The 23729-nt window shown below is 42.5% G+C and overlaps 1 protein-coding gene across 1 annotated transcript in view; it reads right to left on the reverse strand.

Annotated features, from left to right (window-relative positions):
* T265_07838 (hypothetical protein) overlaps positions 1–23729 on the reverse strand; it is a gene marked incomplete at both ends in the record, with an annotated part of 37621 nt that overhangs the window by 10404 nt on the left and 3488 nt on the right. The window contains 5 exons of the mRNA XM_009173471.1: positions 1206–1294; positions 1378–1531; positions 3980–4089; positions 12153–12168; positions 15833–15862. Coding sequence (XP_009171735.1) covers positions 1206–1294; positions 1378–1531; positions 3980–4089; positions 12153–12168; positions 15833–15862 — 399 coding nt within the window. The remainder of the gene's footprint in view (positions 1–1205; positions 1295–1377; positions 1532–3979; positions 4090–12152; positions 12169–15832; positions 15863–23729) is intronic.

Raw genomic sequence — 23729 nt, forward strand, 5'->3', positions numbered from 1 at the left:
TTTTCAAGCAACTGGAACTGCGCCCTCCCGATGAGCCCCAAGAAGGGCCGTCAAGGAATTTTAGCAACCTTATGAGTAGTGTATTACGTCCACACATGTATCGCGATATCTCGAATATCGTACCAACTGAAAAATGAGGCGGCATGAGGCAGCACATTCAGTTGCTTGAAATCAGCATAAACGAGAGATTTAGCTGGGTTTCAGCTAGGTCTTCTACAAGACGAAATTTTTTTGCAGATAAGTGTATCTTGATTATTTTATGTAATTTGGGTTCAAGTAAAACATAAGTTTGACGGAAATTCGGAGACTGCGCCTACCGGATGAGCCCCAAGAAGGGCAAAACCGGTCGTGTCGAAGAACTTTTAGCAACCTTAGGAGTAGTGTATCAAGTAAAATACATTTTTGTGTGTGTGGGTGCTGTCTCAGAGACTTCTGTCCTACAGTTACCTCTATCGGTAGGGGCAATCCCGATTGTTAAACAATCCCCCCTTTAATGGAGTCCAAACAAACCCATAAGGCTAAACGATGTGAATACATTCATTTATGTAAGAAACAATGGTCTGTTTGACAAAAAGAACAGTTAAAATTATCAACTCGGCCGTTATATAAGTACGGAAAAGAATGAAAAAACCCAGTTATGCTCTCTTACGGATGTCAACCAATCGAATTACAATGAATACCCGATCAGTAGGTGAAAATTTAAAGCACCCGAAGGTCATTGATTCTAAGGTACATCGTGTGAATGCTTGGAAAAAGGTAAGGATCGGATCCGCAAGTAATTCTTCTCACAGCTTTTTAGAATTGAACCCTGTTGTAAGACGTGCACTCAACTCTAATGGAAGAGCGCCGGAAAGAACGCTTTCATGTAGCTGAATTCCACACGTGGTTACTTGTGACTTTTCGAGCGACACTATGCATAAGTCATGTGGTGAAGGACGGGAATTTCTCAGCAGAATACATTCAATATTTATTAGAACTCTAAGGTGTCCGGTTGAAAGAATCTGGTGCTAATAAAGCACTGTCTAGATGTAAACGTTTGCCTGGGATAGATACACTGCATTGTATCGGAACCTGGATGCATATCTACAAATCTCTAAAGGCGGTGATCCTGTGGGTCTACAGACTGAGGCAAAGCAGATCATATTCTTGAAAACTGCTTCTTGATTTGAAGCATTTGATCATCCACGACGAATTCTTTCGCTTACCTTTTGTCTCAAAAGCTCCTGAAACCAAATACCAAGTCTGATGGGGAAACTATCTTCTTGTTGTTCCCAGTCGCACATCTCCGTTAGATCTGCAAAGCAAGACGAATCGAAATGTACTCAACTCCGAAGGTTCACGATTTTGCAAAGGCAAGGGGGCTCATATCAAACTCACCTCGACATTCATCGAAATATTTGATCACAGCGTCGTCGTTGGCACGATGATTGTTAAACGTTTCTCCACCGCACCGAGAATCGCCTGTTCGACAATAGCACTGATTACGCCAAAGGTCACATTCGTGTCTGTAGGTGTTGCCATCCACACATAACTGCAGATAATGGAACAGTTCAATCATTTTTGATTAGCATAGTTTGTATACTTGTCGTGTGATACTTCCGTGTGATGGATACATTTAGTTTATTTATTTATTCATTTACTTCTGGGTACATTGACAATGAACTTGCCTCAACACATAGTGGAATACACTTTCAGCTGGAGATTGGTCAAACACTGTGGATTGTTCCGGTGGCCATGACATGGTTACTGATTCGTTTGAAGAAAGACCACACCAGGGAGGGAACGAATGTTCCGGTTACAGCATTAGTTGGACGTTTTTGAGTTTGCGGAACCGGGAGCGTCACTACAACTAGTTGGACTTCAGTAGGGTGACCACTCCTCAGTGAAGTGAAGTTTGCCCTCACCACCGGAATATTTACAACCATTTCATTTTGACAACAAGCACTTCTAGTTGTACAACACACTCGAGGATGGAAACCCATTAGTGGATTGTTTGGAACTTTACCGCAAAATTATATGTGATACCGTAACAAGGAGAAAGAATCTGTTACTTTTTCTCGAAGGCAGGATTTTCTTGTCTGAAACACTTGCACCTAAAGTCACTTTTTTGCTGTTTTGCAGTTTTTTTTACATAAATTTGTTTGAGAAATGCACTTGAGCGGTCAGCTGCGTTGTTTTTACTACTACGGAGACAAATATTCGGATCTTTTGTTCTGTAAATTTGATTTTGGCCTAGTATACACATACTACTGAAAAACGCAATGGGTTCACACCACAATGTGCTGTGGCTAATTCGAGGAAAACGCTGTTGGTTCTCCACGCTAACCTATGCCACCCCAAATTCTTCAAAGCCAACTGAACTTTAGCCCCCAAATAGGTGAAACTGTGGGATATTTTCAATGAAGAGGTTGATTCAATAAGGTCGATCTACCGACTCAGCTAATTCTGCTGCAACATTCAATCGTGGTGCATTGGTGTGACCTGACAACCTGACTATTCGGAACTAGACAGGGCGTCTTCACACCAAGTAAAAACAAGTGATGGAGCTAGCGCTGGGAGTTTGTTTGTCGTAAAGGTTGCTGAAGGTTTGAATTAGTCAACCGAAATCTTCTGAAAGCTGAGCAAGAAGAGACGACCTTTGTTATATACTACTCATAAGGTTGCTGAAAATCCGTCGACAGCCCACGACCGGTTTCGCCCTCTTTTGGGGTTCATCAGGTAGGTGCAGTCCCCAGGTTTCCGTCAACTTTATGTTCTACTTGAAAACAAATTGCACGAAATTAGCGAATATACACTCATTTGCAAACTAATTTGTTTTTTCGAGAGGCTCACCTGGAACCCAGCTGAATCTCTCGTTTGTGATGTTCTCAGGCATGGCCTTTTCCAAGCAACCAATTACCATGCGTTATTAGTAAATATTGTGAGCTAATCTTGTTTATTTTGGTGTGTGGATCCACTCGCGAATTTCATATCAAAAAATCAATTCGAAGAGTCACATGCAAGGAAAACGGAGGTATGTAAACAGCCTTTGTGCTTGGGTTATTGAGTAGATAGCTTTGAAATAAGTTTGATAGGTTAATCGAATTGAAGCCGACCCGATAGAGGTTATACATTTTGAGCACCTTGCATCCCATTGCGGTGAGCAATTGCACAGAAGCGATAACATTTTACTGTGAAAGTCCCGCTGAAAAGCACATCATTGCAAGTTTCCTGAATGGACGATTTGAGTGTCTTGTCTCCAGAGATCGATCATATGCGAGAGACTACTTAGAAACCCTAAAAAATCTGTAAATGTTTCAGATAAGTGCTTTATTCATACGAAAGACAATTATAAACTCTGAATTTTCGGAGTAATACTATCATAATTTGCTTTAAACCTCAATAATGTCGGACCTGGAAGGTCTTCTCTTAGGCCGACCAGGATCAAATCATGCAGACCTACAAGCGCCGACACGTGTGTCAGTCACAAAGAACCGGCCGACCTGACTAACCGATGAAGTGAGAAGTTTGGTTGGTGCATGGGTTGATCCTTTTCAGCGGAACCAGCTTCTTACGCACCTCTTCGGCTGGTTTCCACCATGATCGTCGGATACTCATGGAGGAGCGCTCTGTTATGCACTAGTTTGTAGGAATTTACAACACAGTCACCGGCTCGATGGTTTTGTTCATGACGAGCAAACTGTATCGCTAATCGCTCGTTATCTTGCCAAGCCATCAATTTTACACAAAGCTCATTTTAACTGACCCCGTCGTAGTGAATTTTACACATAAAACCCGAAATTTAATTTCGTTTGAACAAAAGCTACGTCAAAATCTTCGGTTTTCTCTAAGCTTACAGAGTCAATGAATTTAGCTGCAGTTATCGCGGGTTCCAAGAACCAAGAGTCTACTGATCACTTATCTGGGCTCAAAACAAGCAGATAGGTTAGTGGGAATTACATCACGAAGACTAAGCAGAGTACCAAAAACATCGTCTTACTTTTCGGTCAAAGTTGTTCCAATCAGACGCACAAGTGTCCAAGCATTCGCAGCGTCCCTGGTTGCACCACTCCCCTTGCCTACACTTCACGTTCGCACAGGCATCTTCAACTGTTGTGGAAACGGAATAGAAAATCGACAGTAATAAGCACTTGACAGAACGAAGAGAGCGGGACTGATATACTTTTCCAAGACCAAGATTTGGGAATATGAAGTTTCAAGGTCTTTTTACGTTAGCGGTACCCGTATATTTTGGATTTATCACAAATGTAGATTCTTCTGTGGCAATATCCAATTGTCTGGGTCAAATATGAATGAATGTAACCTCAGTTATGGAGAAATCTAACCTGAAATCAATAGCCTCTACAGTTTACATATTACGGTACATGAGAACTCAAAAAGTAAATAAAAAGATGTTATCAGACCTGCCACGCTCTTTGGAGTACCACGAAAGGTGTACGGTTAAAAAATCTGGCGCCATCGACCATTCGGAAGCGAGTGAACCTGTCTGAGGGTCATCAAATCTAGCAAGGACTCCCATCTCCAAAATGTTCAACACACTCTTGGAAGTCGGATGAGGTATAATAAATCAGCAAATAGTAAAATCGTAGGAGTATCCTCGCACCTCAAAAGAACCACAGACAGCAATTGGGTAGATGCTAAATGAAAAGACCTCCAAAGTAACGGATCACTCGTCAGACTGCTCATATTAGTTAAACGGGAACATCAGGACGGGATTCACCCCAAAACAATTTAGGCTGGTAGGCTAAGAATGTCTCACATGGTTACACGGTTGCCATTATTCATGGGGGAAGGAGGCTGACAGCATGTAAGTATTATCACAGAGTTAGTCTACTTTGAGATGCTAGAAACATTCGGGTTTTCACTCTGGATCCTTTTCGAAGGAACAGTATGCTGCTTGTAGTGAATTACATTTTACAGTGAAATAGGCAGAAAGGAAGAATCATAAGCGAGACCAACTTCTGTGCGCCGTTGCTCAAGCTAATATCAGCTGATTCACGAAAGCTTTTGGACCAATAAACTGTGAAGAATTACGAACCAGCCTGCAACCTGCCGATAGCTCTGGTGCATTTTTAATAATTGATCAGGGGGGACGTCGATGTTCTCGCCGGATCAATTGACCAGCTCGGCGAACAGAGCAACAACCATCTGACCAACTGCTAATGCGAGACATTCTTTGAATGTCGAGTTGCCCGAACCAATTTTTTAAGCTTGTCAAAGTGATAATTTAGGCCTACGAAACTAATTTTGCAGATTTTGATGTTAATAGAGTTATACGATCGCGCCCGCTTTGTCTAGTCTATGTCCAACTGCAACAAGTGAAGAGAGATTTTAACCTTTAGTTGTAACTATTTCGCATCGTCCGGATGATCACCTGTAAAATTTAAAGCGTTTTCCTGCCAAACACAAATCAAAGGTCCATATGCTGCTTTTTGTGATCATCGTGTTTTATTTGCATACTACTCCAAAAAACTGCAGCCAATGTTGACAAGATTGGTGTCTATAAAGTTCGGTTTTGATTCAAATGAAGATATCTAAACGGCTTGCTTTCTTGGAAAAGGGCACGCACTAATTTAGTTTTCATCAGATGGTTGCGAAATGTTTGCAGTCCAACCGCAAAGCTTGGTAAACAGATGGATAGACGGCAATTGTAATGAGATTTCTTTAAAAGCGGTTTGCTAACCAGCCTGGAAGAAGTGAAAAGGGACCAGGTTAGTGAATACTGAAGCTAAGCGTGCACTCGGTGGATTTCTGAAACAAATGTAGAACAAACGGTATGAGCAGTTAGACTCAAAAAACACCATGTTGTCCGTGCTTTTGTACGGAAGAGATGTGGACTGAAAAAGGCGTCAACTTCAGTTCTTGCATAATGTCGGGTTCTCTCTGGGATGGCCGGAACTGAAAGCAGGGACCATTCAGAAGGAGATGAGTGTAGAATTGAAACAACTCTGGAGTCGCATTATCAGCAGTCGCTATGTGGACGGCGAAATTTTTGAATCCCGGGGGAGACCAAAACTTGAGTAAAACGGGTATACTTGTGTCAGTTTCGTTTTCAGGTCGTAAGACGTACTTAGATTGATCGGCGCAACGATAGGTGCCTTTTGGATATCAAACATGAACACTAGACTAGTCGGCACTAAATTTCCAGCACTGGTAAGTTCATATAACGGTTCGACTTTTGAGAGCGCTTTAATAAACGTTATAGAACGTAATGATATTGCGGCGGTTCGGAAACGGAACGTTTTGGCAAGACCGCTTTAATTCTGAGCAGATAACTTGTAACTCTTCGCCGCGGGTATCGTCTTACAATGCTGTGCGAGAGAAGTGAAGTCCCATACTGAAATGTGGAGGATTTGATCGCTGATACAAATATTTCACTGTCCAATGCGGTGCTGGTGCTCTCCGCAAGGTCGCCATACTTGGGCCTCCTGGTGGCCTTCAAAAGATGTCTGCATATTTACTCAACTGTTTTATCCTACTGGTTTTCCCATCGATATTATGAACTCACATGCTGTGGCATATCTGACACTGTACAAGCCAGTTGCATAAGCATATCTATGTGTAGGCATCCCGCGATCCATTCACTGTTGGCAGACAAACCCCAAATGGTGGGTCCATTCAACTGCTTCGATTTCCTGGATGTCGGCCCGCCTGAACCCGGAGACAACTTCAGAACCGCGTTTCCGGTTGAAGCGCGTTTCACGGCTTCAGTTCGCAAATGAATGCTAAACTTCACAAATACCATCTGATGAGCACATTGTTTTCTGGACTGTGGTTGTATTTTGTGTACACAAAAATAGTTTCTTATAAATACTGATTTTAGTTCAAGATATGCCTTTGGAGACCAAACAAGCATGTCACAACTTGCACTAGTTACTGTTATTCTGAATAACTGGTTACAAGCTGACGGGGATGAATAATGAACTAAACTGCGTCACGTGAAGTAATGAGTAATGATACGACCAAGACGTTAACAAGGCTAGTTTTTCAACTGGCAGATTCGCTTTCGAAAAAGGAAGTTTGAAGCTTTTGCAGAGATCGGTGATAATGTAACAAATCGACCTGTACGAATCATGATTCGCGTTAATCGGGTCCACAAACACCGCTTAATCTCATGGGTGCACTGAACGCCTGTACTTTTTTCTACTCATTCGACCCAGTGCCAGACTTTATCTGTTGTGTAAGTGCAGGCATTTCCTTGACGATTCAAATTAGTTGTCTACGGACAATCAAAAAACTAAAAAAAATCTATAATTCATAGAAAGACACTTGCAGCCAAACAGGGCGTTCTCCAGTTATCCAACTTCAGCAGTAGCACAGTTATTCCAACGATGACCGTTTCTCATTAATCAACCGAAGCGCGCCTAACATGGAAAAATGCTGTTGTGCGCTTGTGGCTTGCAACCTATGGGGCACAGATGTTTATTCGCAACGTATCGGTATTTCATCTGCCACCAAGTAGTAGCCCATCAACCTTAACAACCCGGTACCAACCGGGTTCCATAAATTTTTACTGCCTTTGGCCAGATCAAAATCACCCGCGTGCAAGCGGCGGCAAGAGAGTACAAAATGGCAAGTTCGCTAGCTTTAGGCAATGTTGTGTGTCTTTCGCTCTGTCTCATACGCGCTACAAAGGGCGCTTTTATGCCTTTGATCTACATCAAAAGTACCGCTAGTGCCAACTTAAACTATTTGCTCTTGTGTTTGTGTGGTGTGTGTGTGCGTGTCGGCGCGTGTGGGTGCGTGTGTATACGAAGGCTCGGTTGTTTGTGCGCATGCCAGACGTTGACACTAATTATGTACGGAAAAGAAAGGCGCACATATGCACCCCCGAGTCGGTCAAGCACCGGATATCTTTGAAGTTGTATTCACCAAGCTGAAATGGCCTTTTTCTCATCGTACTGTGTGGTTGGATTGGCGGTGCCACCAATCTGGCAGTCATAAAAGCGGAAATTTCTGTCTTTGAAGCAATTTAGCGGCATACTTTTTCTTTGCCGCTCCACTAAAGTCACCGACGCGCAGTGGTGGCGGTTGAAACCAAACACCATGGCAAACGCGAGATCACACATTGGAGATTCAGCGCCACGGTGTCATTCTTGGCCGACCAGGAGAAGAACAAATGTGTAAGGTGCGCAAATGTGGAATAGCGACGGACTTATTGATCGCTTGGTTAGGTATTGAGAGGATCGATGAGGAGAAAACCTGCCGTAATGATGACACAGTGACTGTCGCCAGAGTGTATTTTACGAATCTGCTTACAAGATCCACCCACTCTTGAAATGTGCTTTTCCTCTTACACAGAAATGAATGACACACCGGGTGTATATGTCGCTTCGACTGAATACTACCGAACAATATTAGATGAATTAATAAAACTGAACAAGCCTTCATCACTAAGATGTCAAAATTTAGTTTATCAAGCTTCGGTAAAAGACAATGTCGATCTATTCAGCCCAAAAAGTAGCAGTTTCACTGAATTTGAAAGTCACACAAGGTGATATCGGTACTGTGGTGCAGCAGCTATTAAACAAACCTACTAAATACACTGCTTAACCTATAGTCATCTACAAATATAGCCGAATGTCGATCCCTGCACTCATAGTTCCAATCTGCAAAGTGGTTTACCCTTTTAGGCGTAAGTAATCGGCCGTCTACCTCGGTTTAGTTGGAAGGCGACTTTGACTTAAACAGGCGGAAGGCATCCCAGTTTCGACGATGTGATCTATGAATCACTGCGTTCAACCGTGCTCAACGAGAGCTCCAAACTTAGGAACGAGTGCAAATTTGCATCGGCTTCATCGATAGTCCGTCAGTTCCTTGAGAGTGCGAGTTGTGTCAGTTCGACATACGCGTTCTACATCACACACAAGACCACTTGCCACACTCTGCTGAATCCATTGTTATTAGAGAAGGGAAACCAGAACAGAAGGAATCGGTCCCTTTGTTGGTACTTCTTCACTGATCGCCTTGCTTCCGAGATCCAGACTGTAAAGATCCTTGTATCTACCTTTCAATTATCGGTTATATGCAACTAAAGAGATACAGCAAAATACTCCGATATATCGCTCAACCGCTCATCTGACAAATCAGCTTCTACGCTACTCACAGGGTTGCTAGAGATGCTTCGACAGCCCACGACCGGTTTCACCCTTCTTGGGGCTCATCAGGTAGGCACAATCCCCGAGTTTCCGTCAACCTTATGTTCTAGTTGATCCCAAATTGCACTAAGTGAGCAAAATACACTCATTGGCAACAAATTTGGTTTTGCGGGACTCACTCGGAACATCATAAACGAGAGATTCAACTGGTTTCCGGGTGAGCCTCCTGCAAATCCAACTTGTTTTGCAAGTTAACGTGTCTCGCTAATTTCGTGCAATTTAGGTTCAAGTATAACATAAGGTTAATGGGACCTTGGGAACTGTGCCTACCTGATGAGCCCCAGGAAAGGCGAAACCGGTCGTGGGCTGTTGAAGAATCTCCAGTAACCTTGTGAGCAGTGGAGTTTGACATACTTTTCATTTTTCAAACCAAATACGGCCAAGAACCCGTCCGAAAACTCTCAAACGAGGTTACGATTTACCATCTCTTCGCATGTCACTTGTTTGCAATTTCTTGTTGCGATGCCCTTGCTTATCGTTCACTGCCGAATGATTCGTTCCAATATTCCGTACCCCCCGATTTACCACAAGATGTTCAGCGACCGGCCCACGGAATCGCAGGTGTGCGGCCAAGCACGACCTCAGGAATGAGGCCACAAGTTTCCCACAGTCACTTAAATATAAGTGCTTTATCTGCACGATGGACGTGCTTGACTAGCACACTTTCCCAAACAGTGGTTTTCTACATGTATGTGTGATATATATGTGTGCAGTTCTGCATGCATCACCATGCGCAACGGAAACTGCTGCTCAGCGACTGTGCATTTAGGGGCGACCTCGAGAACTAGGCCATGACATTCCCACAAGCATCTATTGGAGATTGCAGCTTGACGAGCGAATCTGGACAAAGCGCTCTTTCCATCCTTCCTGTTCGGATACGATAGGTGAAATCACAGTGGCATTCACAGCTGGAGGTTCTCTTAGAGGATCCAGAGGGTTAACTTAAACGCTGTTGTAAAGCAGCAGGCACGAGTGTTTACCAAACCTTTCTAGCTATTACTTCCGTTAGTTTCAATAACCCTGAATTCACAAAAAAGCGATCGTCTTGACCATTTCGGTTGATATAAGAGGGTGTAATACTTGGAACGAGCATGTCAATTTTCATGAAGGAAGCCACTCACAAGTTTGCTGAAAACTCTTCGACAGCCCATGATCTGTTTCGCCCTTCCAGTTCGGGCTCATCAGGTAGGCGCAGTCCCCGAGTTTCCGTCAACCTTATGTTCTACTTGAACCCAAATGAGTGTATTTCTCGAAAAGCATGTCAGTTGTTTATGAGTGCCGTGAGCTATTCGTGACGTATTCGTCGTCTTGAAAAATCGCCCCTAAGAAACTGACTGATTTGCATTAACTAATCGAAAGCGGTTCGCACCAACAAAATCGAAATTCATACTCTTTCCGATGAATACCCGTGAAAAAGCTTCCCAAAAATCACTTGAAGTATTCTGTGCTTTATCTGGCAGCTTTTGGTGCATCAAATTTTTACGTTTTTTTATACCTAATTCCGCGCAAATTTCAAAGAAAAAACTAAGGAAGCTCTATTAGACCTCGTTTGGGGAAGTGTATCTGGTGAGAATAACCTTCACTGTTCCAGAATGCGGAAGAATAACACTTCTACAGTAAGTCTAATTATTTTTTCAAGTTTTTCCACAACTTTAGGCTGCGTATTTAGCATGCCCATGCCATTTCTATAGACGAATCCCACTACTTACAAGGTTGCTGAAAACTTTTCGACCATACGAGCAGTGCGCCGTATCTACGGAATGTATTGGGTTATCTCATATATCGTAACAAGTGTAACTTGAGACGGTATGGTGCAGCATATTCACTTGTTCAAGAACACCACAAATGAGAAATTCAGCTAAGCTTCAGGCGAGTCTGCCATGAAAACCAAATTGGTATCCAAATGAGTTTAGTTGTCTTACTTGTTTTGTTTTCAGCATAGGACAACTTTAGTGTAATCGGTAGAAAGTTGTGGGATCATTAGTAATACTTTATTTGGTTCCCACTACTGCGAACTGAAGGTAGAAACATCGTAAAAAGGCTTCAGAACTATCAAAGCGTAGATAGTTTTTCGCTGCAAAAACAGCATGGAAGGATTGTTTCACAGTGGCGAGATGGCGAAAGGCGGAGTGTTTCTTTTACCTACGTTGCGTTAGTTTAAAACGTCAGAGTTATCGTCAGCAGTGCAATATTGCTGCTGAAGTACGCTGTGGCTGCTGGACCACAAAAGAGCCAGGAGAATCAGTACGACATATTGGTTGTACTATACGCGCAGACGCCGAACTTAAAGGGCACTTGTCTTTCGACATTTCAGGCGTCCAGTGGCCCGGATCCTTTGAGGGGACGGTCAATGTGGATATTGTATAGAGCGCTGTATAAATTTTCGTTTCTGGTGCATAATGGGTGAGGGGAAAACATTCGAGATGGGAATTGGTGGACATTCTAAGGTATACAATAACGACTATTTTTGGGTCCAGTCGTAAATGATACTCTGAGGTTGTAGAAACAAAAAAGATGGTGTTTGGCTCAGTTCTCTCACTGGTATCTTTCCAAACTGGAAGTAGGATGAAATAATTCTTCCGGTTTCATAGTGAATTTCGCTGAAACCCACGGCATCGAGACAAATAAACTCCTGGCTACACTGAATAACAATCGCAGTTCCGCAGTCTTGTTTATGATGAGCCTTGGTGGGTGTATGCTCATGTAAAGAAGAAAGCAGACGAAATATTTGGAACCGAAGTAAACAGCCGAAGTTCATTTTAATTTAGCACACTAGAGGGAGAGTTGGGCGCTATGTACTGTGACTATTTTAGAATGTATAAACAACCAAAGAAGCTTTAGACGTTTTCCGCTCTTGAGTTTGAGAGAAACGGGCTGTTTAAAGCTTTTTGGCAGCTCACTGCATGCAGTTTTGAAATGAGTATTGTGAAGTTGAGAATAAAACCCATTCAAACGAAAACACAAGAGATTAATCTGATAAAAGTTTTGACTCACCATCTCGCTCGCGTTCCTAAAATATAGTTTGTGAAAAGAGAACGGGAGGTGAAGTCGCCTAGCAGGCAAAGGTGTCTGATGCTCGTCAACATGGTGTGTAATGTCTTCGGGTGAATACGGATAATGATCTTAGCGTCACATAAACTGAGAGTATATTTGATTGAGGATAAGACGTCCTGAAAACCTGAATGCCACTAAAGAAGGTACTTCGTGTTAAGAGGCGTGTGTCCAATCAGGGTCTATGCTTCGTCTATGGTGATCATATGGTCGTTCAGGAAAACAACGCGCCAAATTCCTTCGTGTCGCCTTTCCGATTGCTGGACTATTCGAGTCAGATCAAGTCAAGCTGAGGAAAGTCTTACACACTACCAAACAGATTTTTTCATTTACCGGCCAGATGTAAGGTATTTCGAGTAGTAACATTTTTTAATGAGGTGAATTTTGGCGAACAAGTTAGCTCGATAGCTATAAGGGATCAGGAGCACCCATCTGCTAAGTTAGACGGCCTGGAAACTAGGTTGTCCGACAGTTGTGTCCCTTAATTCTTACTACTCGCAAATTAATTAGTAACATGAAATAAAGACAGAACATGCGATCAAGTGTGGCCTCGTCGTATTAACAGATGGTCGCTTCCGGGCTCGACGAAGCAGAAGAGGTTATCAACTTAAGCTTACTTGTGATATGTAGGGAAAGGTTATTTGTATTTAGTTTCCGGTCAGACCAACCACAAGACACTCTGTTGATGACATATTATTGAATCATTGCTATTCTAGGGGTAGTGCACATATATCCTGAGCTATGTGCTCAGGTTTCACGGCTGGTGCACCTCATATGCGGTACTTTAGCCCAACGCTAGTCTGGTTTCTACCCCAGGTTTCCAAACGGATAAATGCAGCAGGAAACAATGAGTGAAGCTGTACACAATTTTGTTGACCATCAGGGAGCTGTTGATCAGCAAGTTGACACAGTAGCTGACACATTGATAAACAAGAATCTTTAGTTGATATCTGGCACGCAATGCTGCCAAGGTACGTCGACTCAGATCCATGTTTTTGAGCAGAATCCCAACCACTAAGAGCCTGGCCTTAGACTAGTTGACTCAAAGTAAACTGTGGGGTGTTCCTTTTTGACGTTTTTTTTATCGTGGCATTCTTCTACTCAAAGCAGTCAACTCCTGTGTGTTAGGCGTGAGTGAACTAGCTACTTGCATTTGACCTATAGCACGAAATACCGCCACTTCACTGTTTGTTTTTACGAATAAAAAACAACATTTTATCTACTTGGGAGAAGTATTTCGTTTCACCGCAGATGAGACATATTTTATGCTGTCAACGATTCTGGATCCTGCATAGCCCAAGGCAAGAAACCTCGTAGCAGTCGCCTCTTGCATACGCTTGGGAGAGGTGGTCAGTTGAAGAACTGAAGCACTGAATTCCTTTGGAGAATATAAATGAAACGATCAAGGGGTGGACACCACACTGTGAGATTAATTTGTGTTCTCCCCTCGGTTGCAGATAAAGGGTAATAACGGAAACAGCTTGTCCTCTGCTGTGCGCTCGAAACAAAAGCGGTTACCAGGTTTGAACAGAAGGATATGATGACCCACCACAGCAAAAGTTTGAGAATTTCTTGGCGTGATGAAACCAACATGTATGAACAATGTTAACGGGCCAATTTCAAACTTATCTGAAGTTTCTCAGTGGTTTTTCATTTGTGTCAGTGAGACACAGAATCACAATAAAGCACCCTGTGAATAGCCTGTCGAAGTTTTGAACTGAACCTGTCGTTGGAGCATGAGAAAAAAGTCGGCGGACTTCAAGCAGCTGTGACCGCCAAGCATCAACCATCCCATTTTTCAAGGGATAGGATTTCCAAGGTGTGTGCGGGAATAGTCCTCACACTGAACAACTTTCCGTACAGCGCTCATCCGGTGACTTTTTTGGAATATGTGAAATCAGCTGTGGCATCGCCTAGACAGTTTCAAGCTTGTGGAAACGTAATCTCACTTGAATGAGAATGATTTCGACCGATGATGGACGATGATGGTCACGTGGTATCAAACGTGACAAGCGCTCTGTTTATGTAATGGAGGAGGAATTGGAAGTTCCTGGAGATCTTCGCCATCCATGCATTCGTAAGCACGGTTTGGTAGCGTTCTCTATGAAATATATCACGTCCAATAATGTACAAGCGCTACTGTGCTTAGTGAATCTGTGAACATGCCTTGAGCAAGTTCACGTGCATCCCTGGGTGAAGCTGGAGAAGGTGTCTTCCGTTTTTGGATATATATTCCGACTTCAATGACCTGTCTGCGGTCAAGTTAGTAACAATTTTTCGTTGATTGCGTGTACTTCGTTCTCCCCCTGCCTGTTTGTGTGCGAAAAATCGCACAAAAATCTTGACCGAACAATGACTGCAAGGTCACTGAAAGTTTCTCGACAGCTCAGTTACCGGTTTTGACACTCTCTGAGCTCACCAGTTTCCATCAACCCTAATTCCTGCTTGAATTGGTGACAGTCCGGTCGCAGTTGAAGAAGCACTAAAAAGTGAGCGTTTCTTGCACCGTCTGGTTAGAGCGGAGCGCGAATTTACTGACCGGAAAGTCCGTGGTTCGAACCTGACCTCTGCCTCTCGAATTCCCCTGTCTAGGCTTGGGCAACCTGACAGTATCCCAGCCCTCGTGCTTCCTTCGGGTGGCATGGCAGCTAGGCACCGGAAGGGCGCTACGTCTAGGCTTGGGCAACCTGGCAGTATCCCAGCCTCCGCGCTTCTTTCTGGTGGCATGGCAGCTAGGCACCGGAAGGGCGCTACAGCTAAACGATTGATTGATTGATTTGTGTGCATTTCAGGATGCCATGCTACATGCGACCCAAAGTATACCACACTTCCAGAGACCAAGTAACCCATTAGCAAGACAAGTTCTTACTCAAATTAGGATACTAACTTTTTCTGGTTGAGTACCCCACGGTGCCCTGTAGGCCGCTTCTAGATGTGTGCATACGGTAACCATACATATATACGTATATACATACGTATGGTACGTACAAATTTAACGGAGACGACAAGAAACGTTTACGAAAGCCAAATATAACCGTTGGTTACCATCCCTTCAGCGTTTATCTTCAACCACTTTACCAGTTTGGTTACCATCTCGTCAACCTTTATCTTCAACCACTTTCACAGTTCGGTTACTATCTCATCAATGTTTACCTTCATCCACTCACATAATCTGCTTAACGCATGCACACCCACTGTTTCACTCCTGTTCGGATTACGTCATGAACATTTCGCCCCACGACCTACCGAGATTACTGGAATCTTATCCTAAGACAAACAACCACGACTCACTGTGCAGGAAAAGTCTGGGCTCGATATCGTTTTGGATTAAACGACAAGAAACAAACATGCTCGATCAAGACCCGCATTCAATTCAACTGCGTCCTACAAACCTCGGCATCATCTACTATCACTTATCAACCGAAGAACCCGATAAGTCTCTTTCCTTTTTGTGTATTATTCAATTGTAATAGTGTCTCCGGTAACCACTATACAAAACTGTTTATTGTCGGTGTTATTCACCTTCTGATATTACTTCGAGTAAAAGACAATAGCACTAACATAACGTACAGAAAACAGTCAACCCTGTTGCGATTGAATATAAGTTGCCCAGAGAGACTTACCCATTCATCCTGTTGACCAAACGCGATACACTAAAAGAACGAAGCGAGAATAGTGTCTTGTTAACTTCCAGCCACAGTTATCAAGTAAGTGGTGTAAATGTTCGCAGCTTCCGAACGTTGACTAGTTGAACGAATGCTGTTCCAGTAATTATTTCAATAAGTTCCAAATACTTTTTTACGGAAATGTTTGTCCAAAACGTTTGCCGCTATCACCCATGTCCACACGGGGATGAAAACGGTCTTTTTTTATCGGGATTTAAATCGATATCAGATGTGTTGCCTGTTACTGGAGACCTTCATTGAAAATTTGCTAAAACCTTGTGGTTTACTTTTAAACTAAAATCCTTGGGAAATGCTAAACAGAGCCCAATATCTGATTCAGTCATTTGTTCTAAACTGGTTATATGTATATGTTATATATGAATACATACATACATACATACATACATACATACATACATACATACATACATACATACATACATACATACATACATACATACATACATACATACATACATACATACATACATACATACATACATACATACATACATACATACATACATACATACATACATACATATGTTATTTGTATATCTTTGCCATACCATCTCTATGTGCATTTTACTAAAGGTTATATGTTGTTAATTTAGAGCATGGAAGCCAGAAATTTCGGTCTCCTGAACAGAGGCACCAAATGAGCTCCTAAATGTCCTCACGGCTAAGCAGAATGTCGGGTCTGTAACAAATAACTGTCGCATGTTTTTCCTGGTAATTCGGCTACATAATTCGTTCTTCTTCATCGCTGTTTTGATCACTTCTTAACCAGCGGATGCCTTTCCCTATCATGGTTACCTTACATGCAACTACAATTGGCTTCCCAATTAACGGGCGCATTTTTTCAGTTATAGGTCACATGACGATTGTTCATTGACCTGACTAACTTGTCTCTGATGAGGTCTTATCAAGTTGTATAGATAGAGATAAGATGAGGAGGGGAGAATATATACGACGAACTGGATAAGAGATGGGTGGAATGGTGTTCCTGTCACCAGTCTATGGGGCAGTTACGTGAGAAGGTAGAGGGACTGAGAACAAGGATAATGATACAAAGCTCCATTATTCACAACCCAAACAGCGCGACGCTATACCCGTTGTGAAGCCGCAGGCTTCAGATAGTTCCTGAAGTACTCTCTGGTCAATTCAGGACGGTATAGCACCGCACAGTGGCGCTAGACTAGACTGTATCCACCAGCTGCTCAGCTCTTTGCCATGAAAACGCTTTTCTTGCGCTTCTTGGACATATCGTAGTCGAACTCATTTCCACAGGTGCGTTTTTGGATACACAACCAAAACCGATTCTCATCCCTGATCCAAACGCATCAAAGTTATTCCTAAGGCTTCCTTATTGCAAGTCATCAGCAGTGTGTATCTCACGAAACCCTAAGAAGTCTCGAACCCGTGACCCGTGGTCTGAACACATGACTGTTCGATCAGGAGCGTTCGATCGAAAGCTTGATTAACTCGTATTTAGACAGGAAATAGCACCGCTCATCTTTCATTCACCTCACGTGGTCAAATGTGCTGACGGACTCCTCGGGCAACGGACGTTTCACTAGTTGGGTAAACCTCATGCTTCCTCTGTTCTACCTATAGATTGTTAGCAGCGTGAAGAAACTCGAGAATCCTAGGAATCATTGCGAAGACTAGACATTTTGCTTGACTTTGGTACTATTTAACTGCTCACTACAATGAAGGTGCAAACGCTCACACATGCAATAAAATGTAAAAAAGTATGGGATAAGTGACTCTGCAAAAATACATCAGTCCATTTGTCAAATAGACGTCATGCAAATGGTGGAGAATGAATACCGAACAGGGTCGCCGGATAATATATAGGTTCGCTTCTCATATCTCTCACCTCATTATCGACGGTTTTATGGATAAATGAATAATCCAACAACACGACTCCCTGCACATCAGTATGGCGTATCAACAAGTCGCGCCTTTAAACTGAAGGTTTGCTTGCACTAAATTGAACAGAGATTCACTAAGCACAATAAAACTCGCGTATTCCAAGAGGGGGAAATAACCACAAGTTCAAAAAGCCCTCAACTGCGTCTACACTGTGTTTTAGTACGGAGGGCTTTTTATCGAAACGATAGACCATGAAACGAGCAAGGGCACAGATTTTAGTTCATTTAATGCATGGACTTATCGAGCAATATAATTCAATGCCCTGTATGCAAACCTAAGTGAGAAACTGGGCTGTGAAAATGCTTTGGTGAAGTGCGAATTCTAACCACAGGCCTTCGGAGATTTAGGACCGGTTTGCGTCCAGCGTAGAAAAGATTATGAGATACGCCTACTCGCCAGTAGTGTAAAACATTACAAATTTTGAAACACGGGGGCATCGACAATTCTCAGTGTAGGAAGCAGGGGTTTGCGCCTGTACTACTGAATTTACATTTTTCGCTGCACTGATCACAGGGGTCCTGGGCGGAAATTTATAACGGATCTGCGGTTGTATCAAACCTCTGTCAGCATGTGGCAACATGTGAGAGTGATTTATGAGTATGCAGGTCGATGGGGACAACACGTTGACTGTTGATCCCAGCTGTGAAGGTAGCTGCAGGATAGTACTCTCAAAGATCAAACCGTAGCGGCAGTGTTGTAACAAACATTAAGATGATAGTGTGCTCATTTTAACTGGCGAGCATTGTTTTCCCAGGCGCCGCAAATAAACACTAGTGTAACTTTCCATTGGACCAAGAGCTAGTAACATGCCAGACTTTGCATCGGGTCTGGTAGATGATTTCGATTCGGCTTTCAGCCAGAAAGGGAGAGGTATTTATGGCTGAAAATATCAAGGCATGCATCGAGTTACAAGAAATGAATATTTATTGGATGCTCTGTGGAATCTATCCGCAGGAGTATGGTGCGTCCAGAGCAACCACTAAGGGGACAGGTGAGAAGGGTGAAATCTGGTTAGCAGGCAGCAGCCAACTAGTGCTCTTACATAGACAAAAACTGTACGCATCCTTATATTTAGCGGGGTGAAAACAGCACATACGGAGAAAGATCTGTCTAGTCTTTAACATCAGTACAGTTTTTTAAGGTACGAAACCAGGGTCTGCCGAGACTAACAAAAAGCTAGAAATCAACCTACTCTGAGGATTCTTTGAGTTAGGTGTTTTCTCGAGTGTGGTAAAAATTTGTAATAGGAATCCATAACAAGCAAGGCCTCCTCAGTGGAGTAGACCGGGCGATAATTAGTAAAGCGACACTATGAGAGTTCTAAGTACCATAGATGGACTGTCTACATATAAGTGTATGGTTAGATCCAAAAGTGCAGAACCCCAAAGCCGTCACAGCTGTGTGTGGAGAAATCGAGCACGTGACCATTTGATTAACAGTTTGGATTGGAGTCAAAAATTCTCCAATCGGTTTATACGTCGTTTCCCCTTAGCTGCTCTCCAATTTCGACAACCATCCAAACACCGGTGACTAAGCAGAAAGTTTTGTCTGGTTAGTCACCGAAACCTGTGGGGTATAAAAGATTGCAAATATTTTGAGGCCTAAGTGGACCACACTGAATAGTACAACAAAAAGATAACACTAGCCTTCTTTGGTTTCTCCAAAGAATTATCCGCTCTTGGCCAATTTATTCCAAAGAAGCAAAACATCAGTAATTTTGTTGAAGCATGCTTGCCAACTTCACAGTATTCTAAAACAATACCTTGTGAAATTTCAAGACAACCAAAAGTGTCTTTAAAGATAACTTAAATCCTGTTTCGGAATTTGGTTTCAATCTTTACTTGTGACCAAACACGACCGCGTGTTTAGGGCCGCTGTTCACACACTGACCAGTTCTACCAGTTTTGTTCTATTCTTTCCAGAATGATTCACGACTTATAGCGTTCTGGTCATTGATCGTTGTGACGTTATCAGTCCACGGTTTAAATCTCTAGTGCATGTCCCGTCGCCACTACCTTTTGCAATCGATCGATATCTACCCGTGATTTTCAAAGTCTGTTTATTCTACTACCATGCACACCAAATGTATATTTAAATTTCTTTCATCTGTCCAATGATGGTCTTGATGCGTTAGTCTTTTCTGAGTCTGTGAACGCAGTCTTTGGCTGAGTTCATCAGGAGACGGCCCTTTTACTGTACCGATGCGGGGGGTAAACGTTTTCCACCTAGAACGTGATTTTGGGCTTGGTTAAGGATATGGTAGAACACAATCGAGTTTTCGACCAGAAAGTCCACGGTCCGAAACCAAACTAGGCATCTCAACTGGGGTTGGGCCACCTGGCAGTATATTAGCCACCGTTGGCTGGCATGACAGCTATGCGGCGAAAGGGTGTTGCATATGAACGCTTGCCATTGTTATTAGTACTGCTTTTGTTTATAGAGGATAAGAACCACTTAAACTCACGCTACTCTATCTGGTCGTTAATACCGTTAACACACTTGAATGCCGCTTAATTAAACTGGACTACCACTTTCGCCAAATTACTCTACCCCCAGAGCTCGGCTAGCTTCCAATAACGTACTAATAATGGATAGTACCTTGAAATTGTCCACCAGACAGATCAACGCGAAATTATTGTCTGTTGGTGCACGGTGCAAAGTTTTTAGTTTGCCACGTTACTTGTACGACACTCAGTTAAGCAGGCAATGTAAGCCAAAAATCATTTCGGACTGCCTGTTGAACAAGATGTTTAAACTCAAGTTACTGATACTGATTAAAATTAATGACTTGATGCCGTTTCATCACGAGAAAGCTTTTGTCTTCATGGCATCAACAATGTGTTGGGTGGATAGTGAAATCTGGCCAAGGCTTTTCACCTTGAAACTGACGTAGTTGATCAAACCACCCCAGTAACTTAGTCACTTGGCCTGATGAAGCTTTCGCATCAGAAGGGGGATAATACTCGGAAACAGAAGGCGCATTTTAATTTCTGCCCGATTTCTCTTTTCTAAGTTGATTTATGGAACAGCGTGGTTTTCCCTTTTACGTTCACTTTTGTTTTCAAATGAAGGATGAAATTATTGGAAATCCGAGTAATAGATCGAACTGAAAAGACCCTAAGTAAGCTGTGAGTTTTCTGCAGTTTCTGTCCGCAATTCTTTACAGTAGGTTAGGATTTTGAATATGATTGATTTTTCATGGAGACTGGGTGCATTCAAAATCCACGATCAAACTATCTCCTCTACCAGGATGAAAGGAAAATGTCCACACACACAATAGGATGAAATGTTGGTTGGTATAAATACTTTTTGTGCAACTCTTCAACATAATAGGATACAACTGTGTTTTAAAAACAGAAACACCACCAAAAACAAAAACAGTAATTAAATGCAATTAAACGGAAAAGGCCAGCTCAACAGCCTAGTATTGTTCTAGTTTATACACGTTAGCTTTACTCAGGATGAAAACAGTGCTGCCTCAGAAGACGTAATTTAACTTAATTTTGACATTACAACAACGACAGCTTCAAGTATTTGCGATGAAAAGATGTCTGGTGTCATTATTATTCAAAAATTGCGAGGCCGAGGCATATGAACCAGAGTAAATCACTTCAAAACGTTGTAACAAACAATCAATAGGCACCTTATTGAACAAAATTTAACTTTTCTTTCAGGTTCAAAGGAGACCCACAAGCAAGGTCCCGTTCAACTTGTAGACTAACTGATTTTGTGTTGGATACTGTTGATGGTTCTAGCGGCTCTTCGTTTTTTCTATTGTTGAGGGAGAAGTGTACAGGGCTCTTTGTGTTCAGGCAAAAGGTACTACTGCCAGACAACATCAGTCAACATCGTGAGCCCCAGAATGTCAGGTACGACAGTGCGCTGCCGGGGAGATTTTGACCATGTTACAAGATGTGTCGTATCGAAAATATCTTGAATATTGCTTTTTGTGGATGCACCTGTTCGAGGACTGAATGACATCTGGTCCTCTCGTTAACACCATCTTACTCTTTGAATGTGTGCTTAGCAACAAACCTTCGCCAGTCGTCGACTACGACGTTTGGAAATGCTGACTTTTCGATCGGTTTGTGGCCTCTTCCAGTCGAACCAAGTGCTTTCCCAGAGTCACGCTGCCCGTGGTCTCTCTGTTGGGGACTGACTTGGGTGCGAGCAAGGATATAGCCTTAACCATTTGGAATTTGAGGCCAATGTGAAGATTTGCCCAACCATAGTCAGGGAAATTTTGTTCTCTCTTATTCCGTGCGTTTGGAGAATAGAGGAACAGGTCCTTTGTGACCTAGAATTCATTGTTCAAAATAGTTCACGCTCGATGGTTGCAACACAGAGGCGTGCAGTTTGCAGGGGCTTTTTTCTCTTTCTTTCACATTTTATTGATTATGGTTGGGTACTTTATACCCACTGGATTGTTGTACAACACTGTTGGCATATTCGGGATGAACATAAAAGTGGGCCTGTCATTTTCGCGCACTAGGCCATGATAGCTTAACTCATTGAGTCTTTAGATAGGTAACTAAGTGACCTTAGCTCCATGGCTCATACGCGAGGAAATGCCGTGCTGCTGAACTGTAGGAAAGCAGAACACACTGTTCACTGTTTGCCCCCAATGGGCGGTTATAAATAAATAAATAAATAAATAAATAAATAAATAAATAAATAAATAAATAAATAAATAAATAAATAAATAAATAAAAACCGTTCAGCTGTAGCACACTTTCGGTCCCCGACCGCTATACAACCCGATGGAAGCACGAGGGATGGGGTACCGCCAAGTTGCCCAAACCTAGACAGGGGAAGTCGAGAGGCCGATGTCGGGTTCGAACCGCGGACATTCCGCGCTCTAACTACGGACATCTCACCTCCGTCTCCTATATTAGTTACAATGTACCACTGAGGATTATCTTACAATCAAGGCGCCTTCAAATATCATCTGTCAGATACACTGTCACTCCATTCCACAATATGTTCCATGGTACAGTACAACTATACAACTATACTACATCTATAAGATATGCACAAGAGGCTAATACACCGCATCTGTTGCTAACTGTACGTCAAGATCTCACCTGGGGGCTAAGATAATATCATACACAGGATATTTTGAATGCCATTTTGAAAAAGTAAGACTAGGAGAAGCTGATACGGCGTTGTTTGGGCTCTTAACACGAAAACTCTGTTTATGGAATACAGTGATGTTCTATCGACCGACAAATAATACGACATGAGCAGTTCCACATTACACTCATGTTATAGGGTTTTAAGGGGTCCAGATTTATTCCTGGAAAATCAAGGATCCACTTGGACTGTCATCCTACGTATCTCCATACCGTAACTCCAGTTTAAAGGTACCTTTCTTCATCATGAAAACCATGTTACTTTTAAGGGTTCAACTGTCGTACATTACCAGACGTTTGTGCAGTTCATTGAAAACACCATTGCAATGAAGTTAATCACCTGATTATGTGTTGATCTCTGCACCACGGAACAAAGTTTTTTAGCTTCAAGAAGAGGTAAGTTGGCAACTAGTTACATCAACCAGCAGCAATCACCATAAACTCTTCTGCCGAAAAAACCGCTTCTATTGGTGTGACCTTCGATTGAGCGGTAAGTTATACTCGGTTTGTCAATCTCAAATTACTCAACATGTTACTATTAATTTTGTTAGTAGCACATACCTAATTAGATTTTTGGTCTAACACAGTGAGGCCGTGGAAATAGCATTTAGGTCTTGCGTATTACGCTTGATGTTCAGTAGCGCCGATCAACACTTTTGTCATTTTTTTTGAAAATCGATCTTTCGCTGAATATGTCGGCTGGAAGTTGAATAAATTTTTCCTGGATTTCTGAGGATGGTTCTAAGTGTGATATCGCCCCAGGTGCCTCATTTGAGCTCAAGGTT

The sequence above is a fragment of the Opisthorchis viverrini genome (assembly GCF_000715545.1).
Source record: "Opisthorchis viverrini unplaced genomic scaffold opera_v5_187, whole genome shotgun sequence".
Taxonomy (NCBI): Eukaryota; Metazoa; Platyhelminthes; class Trematoda; order Opisthorchiida; family Opisthorchiidae; genus Opisthorchis; species Opisthorchis viverrini.